At 47.7% G+C, this 15,869-nt stretch overlaps 1 protein-coding gene across 1 annotated transcript in view; it reads right to left on the minus strand.

The window, feature by feature from the left end:
• Nucleotides 1-297: 297 nt before the first annotated feature.
• LOC118637248 (cytochrome P450 1A2-like) overlaps nucleotides 298-15,869 on the minus strand; it is a 28,921-nt gene continuing 13,349 nt past the window's right edge. Inside the window, 6 exon segments of the mRNA XM_036272540.1 lie at nucleotides 298-595; nucleotides 2,017-2,103; nucleotides 3,244-3,367; nucleotides 3,626-3,715; nucleotides 6,414-6,534; nucleotides 7,385-8,168. Coding sequence (XP_036128433.1) covers nucleotides 298-595; nucleotides 2,017-2,103; nucleotides 3,244-3,367; nucleotides 3,626-3,715; nucleotides 6,414-6,534; nucleotides 7,385-8,168 — 1,504 coding nt within the window.

Here is a 15,869-nt window from a genome sequence, read left to right on the forward strand (position 1 = left end):
ATTCTTTCTTTGTTTTAAAGATACTATAAAAGCTACCTGCATTGGTGACTTGAGTCTCATATTTCTATGGGCTCCCATGTGTACAAAATTAAATGTGTTTTTCTCCTCTTAATCTGTCTATGTCAATTTAATTTTAGACCAGACAAAGAACCTAGACTAGAAAAGGGAAAAATTCTTTTCTCCTGCATGAATTATATCTCAATTAAGCTGTTTTTAAAAAAGAGAAGGAAAGAAAAAAAGCTGAGACCCATAGGTGACTGCCACCCTTCCTTCTGCCTTAGCATGTTGGTTTCTTCTTCACTTGATGGAGAAGCGCAGCCATGTCTGGACATGTTCACAGTGGGCGTGCTTCATTGTCAGCCCATAGATGGCGGTTAGGTCCACTTTCATGCCTGGTGGCACATAGAACTCCAGTCACTGCAGCAACATGGCCAGAAAAAGAAAGACCTCCCACTTGGCCAGGACCTCCCCTATACACCGGTGCTTGCCCATGCCAAAGAGCATCACCTTCTCACTCAAGGTCTTGTTGATGGCAGTGCCATCAGCAGTGAAGAATCACTCTGGCCGGAACTCAGATGGGTCCCCCCACAGCTTCCTGCAAGAAGGACAGAGGAGCTGGGATTTTTTGGCCAGGAGGCCCTAGAAGGAGAGTCTCGGGGAGAGACTTCTGAACAGACTTCTGTTGATTTCACGTGTTAGAATAGATAGCAGTAAGAGGAGAGTGGGGAAAGGGACCAAACTGTACTTTAATGTTTATTTATTTTACAGAGCTCTTTCTAAAATGATCAGCCTTGAAAATAGTATCTTTTAATATTAAATTATCTTCATTCCAATCAGTATAAAAGAAGAATCCATAATATATCCTGGTTTGTGCTTATCGTTTTAGAGTAATTTTTAAAAATTTATTGACTTTAAAGAGAGAGAGGAAGCTCTGGCTGGTTTTGCTCAGCAGTTAGAGCATCAGCCCGTGGACCAGAGAGACCCGGGTTCTGTTCCCGCTAAGGACATGTACCTCGGTTGCAGTTTGTCCCTGGCCCCAGTGGGGGTTGTGTGGGTGGCAACCAGTCGATTTGTCTCTCTCACATTGATGTTTCTCTCTCTCTCTTCCTTCCACCCTCCCTCCTGCTCTATCTGAAGGTAAATGCAAAAATGTCCTTGGGTGAGGATTAAAAAAAAAAATTAGAGGGAGAGGGAGAGAGAGAGAGAGAGAGAGAAACATTGACTTTTCTTGTTCCACCCATTCATGCACCCACTGGTCAACCCCTGTATGTTACCTGACCGGGGATCAAACCCCCAACCTTGGTGCATGCGGTGATGCTTCAACTCGTTACCTGGCCGGGGTGGAGTAATTATTGATAGCATCCCACACTCAGAAGTACCCCTGTTTGGATGGTAAATTATGTGATCTCCCTACCTATAGACTAAAAAAGCAATTTTCTCTCTCTTTTTTTTTTTTTTTTCTTTTCACCTAAGGATATTTTTCTATTTTACTATCAGATAGAGAGGGAGAGAGGGAGAGACAGAGAGAAACATCAATGTGATAGAGCCACATCGACTGGTTCCCTCCCACATGACCCGACCAGGGCCGGGGACGAACCGCAACCGAGGTACGTGCCCTTGGCTGGAATCGAACCCGCGATTCATTGGTCCGTGCACCGATACTCCAACCGCTGAGCCAAACCAGCCAAGGCTAAATGCAATTTTCTATACAGAAGTCCCTAAGCCATTCACATCAGGATCACCTAAGGTGGAACCTTAGCTACCTAAGTGGAATCTTGGGGGATGGGGTGCCATAATCTATAACCAGCTTCCTGGTTAATTCTTTTATTCTTCATCTTCCTGGTAATTCTTATTGCACTAGAGTTTGAGAAACATAGACCTAAATTTTATCACTTAGAGAAAATTATATAGCAATTGAGGCACCATTCCTTTTTTATATAACCAGATACTAGAGGCAAAAACAGCCTCCCTGTCTGCTGAACTGCGTACATTCTTTAGTGGAGGATGTGTATTTACTGGTCGTGATTGACATGCCATTGGTTTATGAACACATAGCGTTCCTAGGGGATGTAGAAGCCGTTCAGTGTTGTGTCTCTTGTTGTGCTGAGGGGGAAAGAGGGCTCTGTCAGGCTTACAGGCTGGAAAACCAGGGTACATCTCTGGATGCTTCCTGCTCCTACCTCCACCCCACCCCAATAGCCTGCCTACCACAGGCTTTATACTCTACACTGGAAAGAAATGTCAGAAGGAGGGAAGGGGGACATTATCCTTCCCCTACCTTGGCTCTGGTTTTTCCACTTCAACAAGTGTTTACTACACTTCTGTTTGTGCCCATCTGTGCACCTGGCTATTCTCTGGACCCCTGGGGAGTTTCCAGCCTGAATGAGGAGTAAGAACTCTTACTCTGGGAATAAATAGATCAACATGTTGGCAGAGGAAGTGTTCACTATCTCACTTAACGTTAAAATCCCAGGACAGCCCTGGCTGGTTTGGCTCAGTGGTTAGAGCGTCGGGCTGCGGTCCAGAGACACGGGTTTGGTTCCCGCTAAGGGCACGTACCTTGGTTGCAGTTTGTCCCCGGCCCTGGTTGGTTGTGCGGGTGTCAGCCACTCGATATGTCCCTTTCACATCGATGTTTCTCTCTCTCTCTCTCTCTCTTCCTCTCTCTCCCTCCCACTATATCTGAGCAAAGGGTGGAAAAATGTCCTCGGGTGAGGATTAAAAAAAAAAATCACAGGACATAATTAAGAACAAATGGCTATTAGTCCTACAAGACATCAGAAATGAAGCAGTGCCAGCTAGATGAGTCAAGAAAGGCTTCTAGGGGAGGGGAAGTTTGCTGCGTCAGGATTGACCTTGGGCAGGGATAGGATTCTGGCAGCCAGAAAAGAGATTAGAAGGCATTTCAAGCAGAAGGCCCAGCATAAGCATAACTGGAGGCTGTCTGGATCATGCTTGTAAGGGACAATGAGGCCAGCCTGGTTGCACTGAGAGTACTTTTAGGGAGAGAATGTGAACAAAGGTAAAAGAGCTGAGATCAGGAGTGTGATTTTCTCCTGAGAGCTGGGTAGTTTTATCATGTTTAGACTGAACCAGGGAAGACTAGAGGCCGAGAGTCTGAGGAACCTGGTGTCATGGTCAGGAAGGAGATGCTGAGGCCTGAGCTAGGGCGAGAGCTGAGAAACTAGGAGGAGAAAATATGATAAGGATGAGAGGTGGGAAGGTAGAACAGGCAGGCCTCACCTGTGGGGTATGGTGAGGGGAACGAAGGAGGAGTGTCTGAAGGTCTCCAGGATGAAGGCCTCCAAATAAGGCAGCTGAGATCTGTTAGACAGCCGGGGCAGCCGTGCCCTGCCAATCACTGTGTCTGCAGGCCACAGAGGACAGGCAGGGCTTAGGGACCACCCTGAGTCCTCCATGGTATCTGTGTCCCCTATTATACTAAATGTCACTGTATGTGGTATGACTCTATGTCTGTTTACATGTCTGAGACCCACTAACCCCCAGCATCTTCTAGACAAGGGTGGACATCATTGTATGCCCAGAGTTTGCACATACTAGACATATAATGGCTATATATAGATTGAACAAATGATCTAGGACCCCAAGACTTCACTCTGCATACCCAGTTCCTCCTGGACCTTCATCTGTATCTCAGGATTTGTCACAAGGTACATAAGGCTCCAGGAGATGACTGTTGTGACCGAGTCAAATCCTAGGCAGCATGGGGCAAGGTACAGAAGGAAGGAAGGAAGACATTTACCAAGCACCCACCATGTATGTACCAAGCATTATCTTTCTCTGTTTCCTGCCCCTGATCTCCCACCCCTAACCTTGAGTCATAATTAGCTGCTGGAATTATAGGGCCCTAGACTTATAGGCCAGAGAGCCTTTTATTGTTCAAATGGGAAAACAGGCCCAGAGGAGGAGAAAGGCTTGGCTGAGTTTCTACTGGGGGTTGGTGGCATAGCCTAGGCTCAAACCCTGAACCCAGGCCAGGTCTCTGTGTCCCACACCATCTGGTGTGTGGTTCAAGAATTATTTAATGAGACTTCCGGTCAAGATGGCGGGTAGGTAAATGCAGTATTTCGTCCTCCCATAACCACATCAAAGTTACAACTAAACTACAGAACAACCATCATTTAAAACCGCTTGAAATCAAGCTGAATGGAAGTCCTACAACTACAGAATTAAAGAAGCAGCCACACCGAGACTGGTAGGAGGGGCAGAGACAGACAGTCTGGTCCCACACCCATGTGTGGCAGATGACAATCAGTTGGACACCTCGGCTGGGAAGTTCCTCCCTGAGGACTGAGGGGTCCCTGTCCCACATCAGGCGCCCAGATCAGGGTTCCAGTGCCAGGAAGAGAATCTCCATCACTTCAGGCTATAAAACCAGCAGAACTGAGGCTGAGGGAGGGTGGGGCTGCGGGAGCCCCAGGCAGGTCCTCTTAAAGGGCCCATGCACTTACTCGGACTTGCTTCCTCTAAGCTCGGAGGGGAGGCAGCTTGAGGGGTGCCAGAGATATATGGGGAAGAACTGAATTTGGCAATGGAGCGAGGGCTGGAGAGGCAGCTTTCTCCTGGACAGAGGTACTGTCATAGGCCTTTGTTCATTTGGTGAGCACTTCCCTGGGGCGGCAAACAGCCACCATATCTGGGACTCCAACAACCTGGCTCATACTGGTAGCCCCGCCCTGGTGATTCCCTGAGGCCCTGCCCACCCAACTTTCAGGCCCACCCAAGCTGTTCCCCGTTGCTTTACCATAGGATTGACCTGTCTTGGATCCTGCTTCAGGTTTTCCTAAATTCTTTCAAACAAGCAGCATGTGGTCTCAGCTAGCCCCATACCTCTCGTTAAGTAATACATAAAAACAAACAGAAGGAGGCAGCCAAAATGAGGAGACAAAGAAACAGGTCCCAAGTGAAAGAACAGAACAAAACTCCAGGAAAAAAGTTAAGCGAAATGGAGATAAGCAACCTAACAGATGCAGAGTTCAAAACACTGCTTATAAGGATGCTCAATGAACTTAGTGAGAACTTAAATGAACTTAGTGAGGGCCTCAAGAGCATAAAAAAGGACCAGTCAGAAATAAAGGAGGCACTAACTGAAATAAAGAACAATTTACACAGATTCAATAGTAGAGTAGGTAAAGCCAAGAAGCAAACCATCGATTTGGAATATAAGGAAGCAAAAAGCACCCAATCAGAACAGCAAAAAGAAAACAGAATGAAAAAAAAAAAATGAGGGTATTGTAAGGAGCCTCTGGGACAACTTCAAGCGTGCCAACATTCGCATCTTGGTGGTGCCAGAAGAAGAGAGAACAAGAAATCGAAAACCTATTTGAAACAATAATGGCAGAAAACTTCCCTAACATGGTGAAGGAAACAGACATACAAGTCCAGGAAGCACAGAGAGTCCCAAATAAGATGAACCCCAAGAGGCCCACACCAAGACACATTATCATCAAAATGCAAAAGGTTCAAGACAGAGAGAATCTGAAAAGCAGCAAGAGAAAAGCAGTTAGTTACCTACAAGGGAATTCTCATAAGACTGTCAGCTGGTTTCTCAAAAGAAACTTTGCAGGCCAGAAGGGAGTGGCAAGAAATATTCAGAGTGATGAAAAGCAAGAACCTACAACCAAGATTACTCTATCCTGCAATGCTATTGTTTAGAATCGATGGCCATATAAAGAGTTTCCCAGACAAGAAAAAGCTAAAGGAGCTCATCACCACCAGACCATTATTATATGAAATGTTGAAGAGTCTTCTTGAAGAAAAAGATTAAAAACACGAACAAACAAAATGGCAATGAATACATATCTATCAACAATTGAATCTACAAACAAAATGAACAAGCAGAACAGAAACTTTCTCATAGATACAGAGAACATTTTGTTGGTTGCCAGATGGGAGGGGGGTTGGGGGAATGGGTGAAAAAGGTGAAGGGATTAAGAAGTACAAATTGCCCTGGCCGGTTTGGCTCAGCGGTTAGAGCATCGGCCTGCGGTCCTGAGAGACCTGGGTTCGGTTCCCGCTAAGGGCACATACCTTGGTTGCAGTTTTTCCCCAGCCCTGGTCGGTCGTGCGGGTGGCACCCACTCGATGTGTTCCTTTCACATCGATGTTTCTCTCTCTCTGTTCCTCTCTCTCCCTCCCACTCTACCTGAACAAAAAAAAAAAGGGAAAATGTCCTCGGGTGAGGATAAAGAAAAAAAAAAAAAAAGTACAAATTGATTGTTAGACTGACAAACCTCAAAGGGAAGGGGGTTTGGGGGGTGGGAAGTCAATAGGGAAAAAGTGAGAAACATCTGTAATACATTCAACAATAAAGATAAATGATTTTAAAAAATTATTTGATGGACTCGGTTGATGGGCAGTGATGGATGGAGTGGCAGGGGCCTGGCTCCTACCAGCCCCCAAAATGTCATTGACAAGGTTGACAATCTTCTTGTGGGGAATGAAGTCACCATTGGGTCTGGAGTCCTCCTCACAGTGCTTGAACAGGGCACCTGTGATATCCTGGACACTGTTCTGAGAGATCACAAGTTTAGAGGCACTCCAGCACGTCCAAAGTCAAAGGCTGAGCCTTGCCCCACCCCATCTGACAACCTCTCCAGGCCTCCAGTCATTGGTTTAGGCTCACAGCAGGAGGGCTTAACAGTATAATTTCATGCCCCATTGATCCTTCCTCCCAATAACCTCAGGGGTCCAATTTCAAAGAGGAGGTTAGTGTGAGTAAGGGAAGGGAAGTGACATCTGAGCTGAGAATTAGTCTCTGTCAGGGTTGAGGTTCTTGCAGAACAAAAGCCTTCTCATGCCCAGCCAGTGGGCTCAGTGGATGAGTGTTGACCCTGCACCAAGAGGTCACCTGTTCGATTTCCAGTCAGGGCACATGCCCAGGTTGTGGGCCAAATCCCCAGTGGGGGGCATGCAGGAGGCAACCAGTCAATGTTCTCTCTCGTTGATGTTTCTATCTCTTTACCTCTCCCTTTCTCTCTCTCTAACATCAATAAAGGAAGAAAAAAAAAGGCCCTGGCCAGTTTGTCTCAGTGGTTGAGCATCAGCCTGCGGACCAGAGAGTCTCGGGTTCGGTTCCACAAAAAAAAAAAAAAAAAAAAGCCTTCTCACTCATAGTAACAGCCCCCCACATTACAGGGCTCTCTGAGGTGTTGAGTAGCTCTGAGAAGGAGGCTATAGGAATGAGGAAACTAAGATCAGAGGCAGAGAAGGATTGGCTTCAGGTCACATGGCTGGTCCCAGGTATCCCAGAGCCTTCCTAGGCCTTGGCAGCACATCAGCGATCTGGGTGCTTTGGAGCTGGGTGAGGGGCCACACACAAGCTCTGCAGGATGCCTGCCCACTACCCATATACTGGGCTCACCTTGTCAAAGTTCTGATAGTGCTCCTGGGTCATTATCGTCAAGAACTGCACAAACCTCTGGTTGAAGGCCTTGAACATCTGCAGGGTGGGGTTGGGCAGGTATTTAAGGATTGGGAAGAAGTCCACGGGGTTTCCAGAAGAGGCAGATTCCACGAACTCATGGCTGTTCTTCACAAGGCTGAGCATTTCTTCACTGCTCTGGAGGAAGTGCTGCCCAAAGCACAGGGCACCAATGACTTTGGACACCGACACCACCACCTGATTATAGGGATCAAACTGCCCAGCCCCTGCCATCAGCTCCTGAAACTTGCTGATGAGGGCCTCAGCCTCCTTGCTCACATGTTCCTCCAGGTAGCAGGACGACGAGGAAGCCGGGTCTGAGGCGATGGAGAAGGTGTTGAGGGCCTTTTGGGCCAGACGACGGCGGGCAGCCCACACTGGTCCAGAATCTGGGTTAAAGGTCATGCTCTGGCCACCACAGATCAGGGTGAAGCTGTAGAGGTCAGGCCGGCCCTTGAAATCATCGCCCTGCCGCACCAGGGCCTGCCGGATGGTGTCGAGGCCACTGAGCACCAGCACAGGTGTGCAGCCAATGCGGATCTCTAGCACGTCCCCATAACGCTGGCTCAGCTGCGACAGTGCCAGGTGTGGGTTCTTCCCCAAGGTGAGTATGTGTCCAAGCAGGGGCCAGCCCCAGGGCCCTGGTGGACTCTTCAGGCCTTTGGGGACCTGATGCTTCCAGGCCCTCAACACCCAGAATACCAGGCAGAAGATGGTGGAGAAGCTCTGTGGCCAGGACAATGCCATCTGTACTAGCTGCAGAGGAAGAAGGAAGAGGAACCAGACAGGATCAAGATGGAGCCATTCCTTCCTCCCTCCCTCCCTCCCTCCCTCCCTCCCTCCCTCCCTCCCTTCCTCGGCTTACTAAGTCGATAAACACTGGCACATGTTCTGTGCTTGGATCTCGTCTGGACACCAGAAACACTAAGTTACATGCACCATGGGTCCTGCACGCCAGGAGCTCATCCTTAGTGCATAACAGAATCTGAGGGCTGGTGACTCCCAACTTGAGCCCCAACTGCAAGGGTGTATGCTGAGCATTGTGTCAAAGAGGCTTCACTAGTGCTGGCTTCCTGCTGATACGCCATCATATCTAGGGAATAGAGAGCTTTTCCCATCCAGCAACACTTGAGGGGCCAAGGTCCCATGGTATATGCAAATGGCTTGTAATGCCCCTCTCCCAGAGTGTCTTTATCAAGATCAAAAAGGTCAAAACTTCCAATCAATATGGTGGTGTAGGTAACCGCAGTTACTTGCCTCCTTCCACAACCACATCAAATTTCAACTAAACTACAGAACAACCATCATTCAGGACTGCCTGAAATCAAGCTGAATGGAAGTCCTACAACTACGAAATTAAAGAAGCCACATCGAGCCCTGGCCGGTTTGGCTCAGCGGTTGGGGCATCAGCCTACGGTCCAGAGAGACCCAGGTTCGGTTCCTGTTAAGTGCGCGTATCTCGGTTGCAGTTTGTCCCTGGCCCTGATTGGGGTCGTGTGGGTGGCAGCCACTCGATGTGTCCCTTTCACGTCAATGTTTCTCTCTCTTCCTCTCTCTCCCTCCCACTCTATCTGAACAGAAAGTGGAAAAATGTCCTTGGGTGAGGAAAAGAAAAAAAAGCCACATTGAGACTGGTAGGAGGGGTGGAGGCGCAGAAGGCACCCACGTGTGGCAGGTAAAAATCAGGAGGATATTTTGGCTGTGAAGGTCTACCCTGAGGAGTGAGGGGTCCCTGTCCCACACTGGGCCCCCCAGCTCAGGGTTCCAGTGCCAGGAAGAGAAGTCCCCATAACTTCTGGCTGTAAAAACAGCGGGAACTGAGGCTGAGGGAGGCTGAGGCTGCTGGAGCCCCAAGCAGTTCCTCTCAAAGGGCTCTCCCATGGACTTACTCTGACCTGCTCCCTCCAGATTACAGAGTTGGGGAGGCAGCTTGAAAGGCACCAGGGACATACAATGAAGAAATGAGTTGTTTGGCATTGGGGTGAGAGCTGGAGAAGCAATTTTCCCTTGGACAGACATGCTGGTGGAGGCCGTTGTTCCTTTGGTGAGCCCTTCCCCCCCACAGAGCGGCAGACAGACACCCTTTCTGGGACTCCAGCAATCTGGCTCACACTGTTTGCTCCACCCTTGTGATTCTCTAGGCCCTGCCCAACCCAATTTTCAGGTCCACCCAAGCTGTTTCCAATGGCTTTATGACAAGATTGGCCTGTTTTAGCTCCTGCTTCAGATGTTCCTAAATTCTCTAAAAAAAGTAGCATCTGGCCTCAGCAAGCCCCATACCTCTAAGTAAGTAACACCAGGCCCGACACAAGCAGCATATGGCCTTGATTCACAGCTTGGTCTTGCCTGGGCAGCTCCAAGCCCAGCACAAGAAGCAGCCATCTGCAGTCACTTTGTAGCTTATGCCTGGTGTCCCCGGGTAGAACACAGGCAGTGGCTGACCTTACTCCAGAGCCAGCACACCCAGTGGACAGCTTCAGACCACGTCAAAGTACCACCACCCAACCACCTCCACAAGCAACACACTCAAGGAGTGGACTCAGTGGGTACCAGAGCCCTGCTGAAGTAACTCTTGCTCTGTGTGTTGGGCCCCTGCACAGCTGGTCCTCTAGGGTAGTCAGAGGCCAGTGGTCAGTGGGCACAGCCAGTCCTTGCAGCTGATCAGCCTGAGAAAATCCCTCCCAATGATGTGCCAACATCAAGACTCAATTACAACAGAGGGATGGACAGTCCACACAAGGGTGCACCTCAAGGGCTCAGCGGGGGTGCCACTGGACCCGACAGGACACCTATCATAAGCTACCCTATAAAGCCTAGGAGACATAGCAACTCTACCTAATACATAGAGACAAGCACAGTGAGTCAGCCAAAATGAAGAGACAAAGAAATGTCCCAAATTAAAGAACAGAACAAAACTCCAGGAAAAAAAACTCAACAAAACAGAGATAAGCCATCTAACAGATACAGAGTTCAAAAGAACTTAGTGAGGACCTCAAGAGCATAAAAAAGGACCAGTCAGAAATGAAGAATGCACTAACTGAAATAAAGAATAATTTACAGGGGCCCTAGACAGTTTGGCTCAGCGGTTGGAGCGTCAGCCTGCGGACCAGAGAGTCCCGGGTTTGGTTCCCACTTGGGGCACGTACCGAAAAATAAAAATATATAAATAAATAAATAATAATTTACAGGGAATCAGTAGTAGAGTAGGTGAAGCCAAGAAACAAACCACTGATTTGGAATATAGGGGGGAAAAAAACACCCAATCAGAACAGCAACAAGAAAAAAGAATCCAAAAGAATGAGGACAGTGTAAGGAGCCTCTGGGACAACTTCAGGCATACCAACATTTGCATCATGGGGGTGCCAAAAGGAGAAGAGAGAGCAAGAAATTGGAAACCTGTTTGAAAAAATAATGACAAAAAAGTTCCCTAACTTGGTGAAGGAAACACATACAAGTCCAGGAACCACAGAGAGTCCCAAACAAGATGAAACCCAAAGAGGCCCACACCAAGATACATCATCATCAAAATGCAAATGGTTAAAGACAAAAAGAGAATCTTAAAAGCAGCAAGAGAAAAGCAGTTACCTACAAAGGAGTTCCCATAAGACTGACAATTTTTCAAAAGAAATTTTGCAGGCCAGAAGGGAATGGCAAGAAATATTCAAAGTGATGAAAAACAGGCCTACAACCAAGATTACTCTATCCTGCAAAGCTCTCATTTAGATTTGATAGTCGTATAAAGAGTTTTTCAGACAGAAAAAAGCTAAAGGAGTTCATCACCACCAAACTAGTATTATATGAAATGTGGGAGGGTCTTCTTGAAGAAAAATATAAGAAATATGAACAATAAAATGGCAATAAAGCCCTGGCCGGTTTGGTTCAGCGGTTAAAGCGTCGGCCCGTGGACCAGAGGAACCTGGGTTTGGTTACCGCTAAGGGCACATACCTCGGTTGCAGTTTGTCCTCGGCCCTGGTTGGGGTTGTGTGGGTGGCAACCAGTCGATGTGCCTCTCTCCCATTAATGTTTCTCTCTCTCTCTCTCTCTCTCTCTCTCTCTCTCTTCCTCCTTTTCTCCCTCCTGCTCTATCTGAAGATAAGTGCAAAAATGTCCTCAGGTGAGGATTAAAAAAATGGCAATAAATACATATCTATCAATGATTAAATCTACAAACAAAATGAACAAGCAAAACAGATGCAGATTCATGGATACCAAGGGGGTTAGGGGATGGACCAAAAAGGTGAAGGTATTAAGAAATACAAGTTGTTTGTTAGACTGAGGAACCTCAAAGGGAAGTGGGGAGGAGTGGCAGGAAGAGATAAACCAAAAAACTTATAGGCACATATGCATAACCAATGGACACAGACAACAGAGTTGGGAAGGCTGGAAGGGGGTGGGAGTGGGGAGGAGGGGATGAATGGGGAAAAGGGGGGGGGCATCTGTAATATATTCAACAATAAAAATAAGTTTTAAGCCCTGGCCGGTTTGGCTCAGCAGTTAGAGCGATGGCCCGCACACCAATGAGTTGTGGGTTTGATACCAGCCATGTACCTCAGTTGCAGTTCATTCCGACCCTGGGTGGGTCGAAGTTTCTCTCTGTGTCTCTCTCTCCCTCCCTCCCTCCCACTCTATCTGATGATAAATAGAAAAGTATCCTCAGGTGAGGAATAAAAATAAATAAATGCATAAATAAGTTTTTAAAAATTAATTTAAAAAAAAAAGATGAAAATCACCAGGGCAGGGCAAACAGTGTGAACCAGGTTGCTAGAGGCCCAGATATGATGGCTGTCTGCCACCCCAGGGAAGGGCTCACCAAAGGAACAAAGGCCTCTGACAGCACATCTGTCCAGGAGAAAGCTGCCCTACAGCCCTCGCCACAATACCAGATAACTCAGTTCTTCCCTGTATGTCTCTGGTGCCTTTCAAACTGCCTCCCCTACACTGGAGCCTGGAGGGTGCGAGTCCAACTTATACCAATTTTCTTCATTTCTCCAGTACCGAGTTTGGGCCTTTACCAACCAGTCCATTGATGAGATGATGTTCCTTCAATCGTCTGTCCAATACCAACTTTTATGTAAAGTTCCAGGAGGCTAGTACCTCATTCCAGCTGACTACTGTCAAAGTCCATCCCCCTGTGACCCCAATGCCTCCTTCAGCAGGAAGTAGCTAAAAAAATTTTTTAAAAAAAGATGAAGAAGGTCACCTCCTCCCAATATGCCCGTACTCTTGTCTTGGCAGCTGAGGTTGAGCTGCAGCCAGATCCACTCCAATTGCACTAAGGGTCCTTAGAGATGGCCCAGTCTAAGCTGCTTATTTAAAAAATGGAGAAACTGGGGTCGAGAGCTAGGCAGCAAGGACTAGAACCCAGGCCTTCTACACCTAACCGAGATTCCCCCCCATCCCTCCTTCTCCACTCTTCCCAAGATATATAATGGGAGCGGGGCGTCCCGGAGACTGGGAAATGGGCTCAAGAAAGGTACCTGTGGAGTCTGGTGCTTGAGATCAGTAGGGTTGTGGGGGCTGGTACAACTTGTGGCTCCAGGTGGGGTTGCCTTTTATAAACACTGATGTTGACCCAGCTGTCCTGGTCACCTGATAGCAACCCATGCCAGTGTGAATAAAGTTGGAAGGATCAGCCCTTTGTCTTGGGCCGTGATCCCTCAGCTCCACCTATTACCCAGTCCCAGGGGCAGCTCTTCAGGGATAGGTGTGGTGTCTCTGGGGAGGAATGTCCAGCTCCTTTCAGGGTCCAGGGTCAGGGAGATTATTTTTCTCAAGGTCAAGGCAGGGTGCTACGAGTGAGAGGCCTCTGGACTAGTCCAGCCTTCTCTCCACTGTGCCCATGGTAAAGGACCCTGCCTGGGCACTAAGTCCAGACTAGTCAGGAGGCTCACTGCTCCTCTTCAGAAGGGTGCTCTGTAGTACCCTTCCAACCACCTGCAAAAACAGATAAGGAACAAGAGTGTTCCAGCCACCTCTGAATTTCAGCCCAAGTCCTTAATTTAAACCAAGAAATGAATAAGATTTTGCATTCTAAAGAGAGGCTCCTCACCCTCCTTCCTCCTGGTAAGAAATGGTAAAAGTGAATGAAGAAAATCCATGCTGTAGGCTTTTCCTCATGGCAACTAGTTCACACTCTTCAATTTTGTTTAAAAATTTTTTCTTTATTGATTTTTTTAGAGAGAGGAAGGGAGAGGGAGCGAGAGATAGAAACATTGATGAGCCCTGGCTGGTTTGGCTGAGTGGTAGAGCGTTGGCCCATGGACCAGAGAGTCCTGGGTTTGGCTCCTACTAAGGGCACGTACCTCAGATGCAGTTTGTCCCCGGCCCCAATGAGAGTCATGTGGGTGGCAACCAGTCAATGTATCTCTCTCACATCGATGTTTCTCTCTCTCGCTCTTTCCCCCTCTCTCCCTCCCACTCTATCTGAAGATAAATGCAAAAATGTCCTTGGGTGAGGATAGAAACATTTATGAGAGAGAACACTGATTGGCTACCTCCTGCATGCCCCCCACTGGGTACTGAGCCTGAAACCTGGGCATGTGCCCTGGCTGGAAATTGAACTGGCCAACTCTTGGTGCATGGGTCGATGCTCGAGCACTGAGCCATGCTGGCCGGGCCCACTCTTCAATTTTCTAAGCAAAGAGACTAAAGAGACATAACCAAATGCAATATGAAAACTTTGATTGGACCCTGAATTTAAAAATATTTTTTAAGCTACAAAAGACATTTGGTAACAATTGAAGACACATGAACTAAGACTGGAGATGATATATTATGGAATGAATGTTCTTCAGTGTGAACATATTATCATGGTTATGTGGGATAATATTTTAAGAGATATTCTTAGGAGATCAATGCTGTGGTGTTTGAAGATAACATGATTTCTGCAACTTTGATTGATTGATTGATTGATTGAGTTTGGTACGTGCCCCTAGTGGGAACTGAACCCGGGACTCTCTGGTCTGCAAGCCAACGCTCTAACTGATGAGCCAAACTGACCAGGGCTGCAACTTAGTTTTAAAGGGCCTGCTTTAAAATGTACATCTATCTGTATATCTATACAGAGAGGAGAGAGTAGGCATGACAAATGCCAGCTCTCCATGAACCTCTGTGAAGGTATGTGGGTTTTGCCCTGGCTGGTTTGGTTCAGCGGTTAGAGCGTCGGCCTGCGGTCCAGAGAGACCCGGGTTCGGTTCCAGCTAGGGGCGCGTACCTCGGCTGCAGTTTGTCCCCGACCCTGGTCGGTTGTGTGGGTGGCAGCCACTCGATGTGTTCCTTTCACATCAATGTTTCTCTCTCTTTCTCTGTTCCTCTCTCTCCCTCCCACTCTACCTGAACAAAAAATGGAAAAATGTCCTCGGGTGAGGATGAAAAAAAAAAAAAAGCCCTGGCCGGTTTGGCTCAGCGGTTGGAGCGTCGACCTGCGGTACAGAGAGACCCGGGTTTGGTTCCCGCTAAGGGCATGTACCTTGGTTGCAGTTTGTCCCCGGCCCTGGTTGGTCGTGCGGGTGGCAGCCACTCGATGTGTCCCTTCACATCGATGTTTCTCTCTCTCTCTCTCTTCCTCTCTCTCCCTCCCGTTCTTTCTCAACAAAAAATGGAAAAATGTCCTCGGGTGAGGATAAAAAAAAAGGTATGTGGGTTTTCATTGCATGAAAGGAAGCTTTAAGGTGAAGCGCAGTTGCTGGGTAAGGAGTCCCATAGCAGTTCTCTCCTCCCCCTGGGGAAGGAAGGAAGAACCTCCCCATCTCACAAAGCCAAGTGCAGGGAGTCCCAGGAGACTGAAATTTTAAGAGTAGGATGTCTGCTAGAAGGGGACTCCCCAGCCCTGAGTTCAGGTGGGTGGGATACTGTGGTATGGGTGTATTTAGAAGCCACTTTATAGTGCTGGATACTTGTGGGTGCTGACATTGTTCTAAGAGTTTTATACATATTAACAAAAAATATTCTCAGTAATCCTATGGGATAGAAATTAATACTATTATCATATTAAATGAGGTAATGGCACAAAGAAGTTGTGTTAGCAGTATGTTAGAGTTGGGACTCCAACCTTTAGAAGATTGTGCTCTAGACACTATGCTATGCTCCTACTTGACACATATCCCTGGATCTAGGGGAAATATGTGGACACAGAGGCAGCACAACAGCATGTAAAAGTGAGCATAGCAGAGGGAAGCCTGCATGGCCAGAGCTAGATACCTTATCGGAATGTGAGTCTCCTGAGGGCCGGGTGGACATGCTGAAGGGAACTGGACTTCAGCTGTGTAAAGGAGACTTCAATGAAGAGGGAAGGGGACACCAGCAGTGACAGGCTTTAGGGAAGACCCTGTGGGAATGAGCTGGGGGCAAGCAAGAGGGCAACTCAAGTCCAGCAGCTACTTTAGGAACCGTGTGATGTGGAGGACACTGTTGGCACTCAATGAA

Source organism: Molossus molossus, unplaced genomic scaffold (genome assembly GCF_014108415.1).
Source record: "Molossus molossus isolate mMolMol1 unplaced genomic scaffold, mMolMol1.p scaffold_m16_p_1, whole genome shotgun sequence".
Lineage (NCBI taxonomy): Eukaryota > Metazoa > Chordata > Mammalia > Chiroptera > Molossidae > Molossus > Molossus molossus.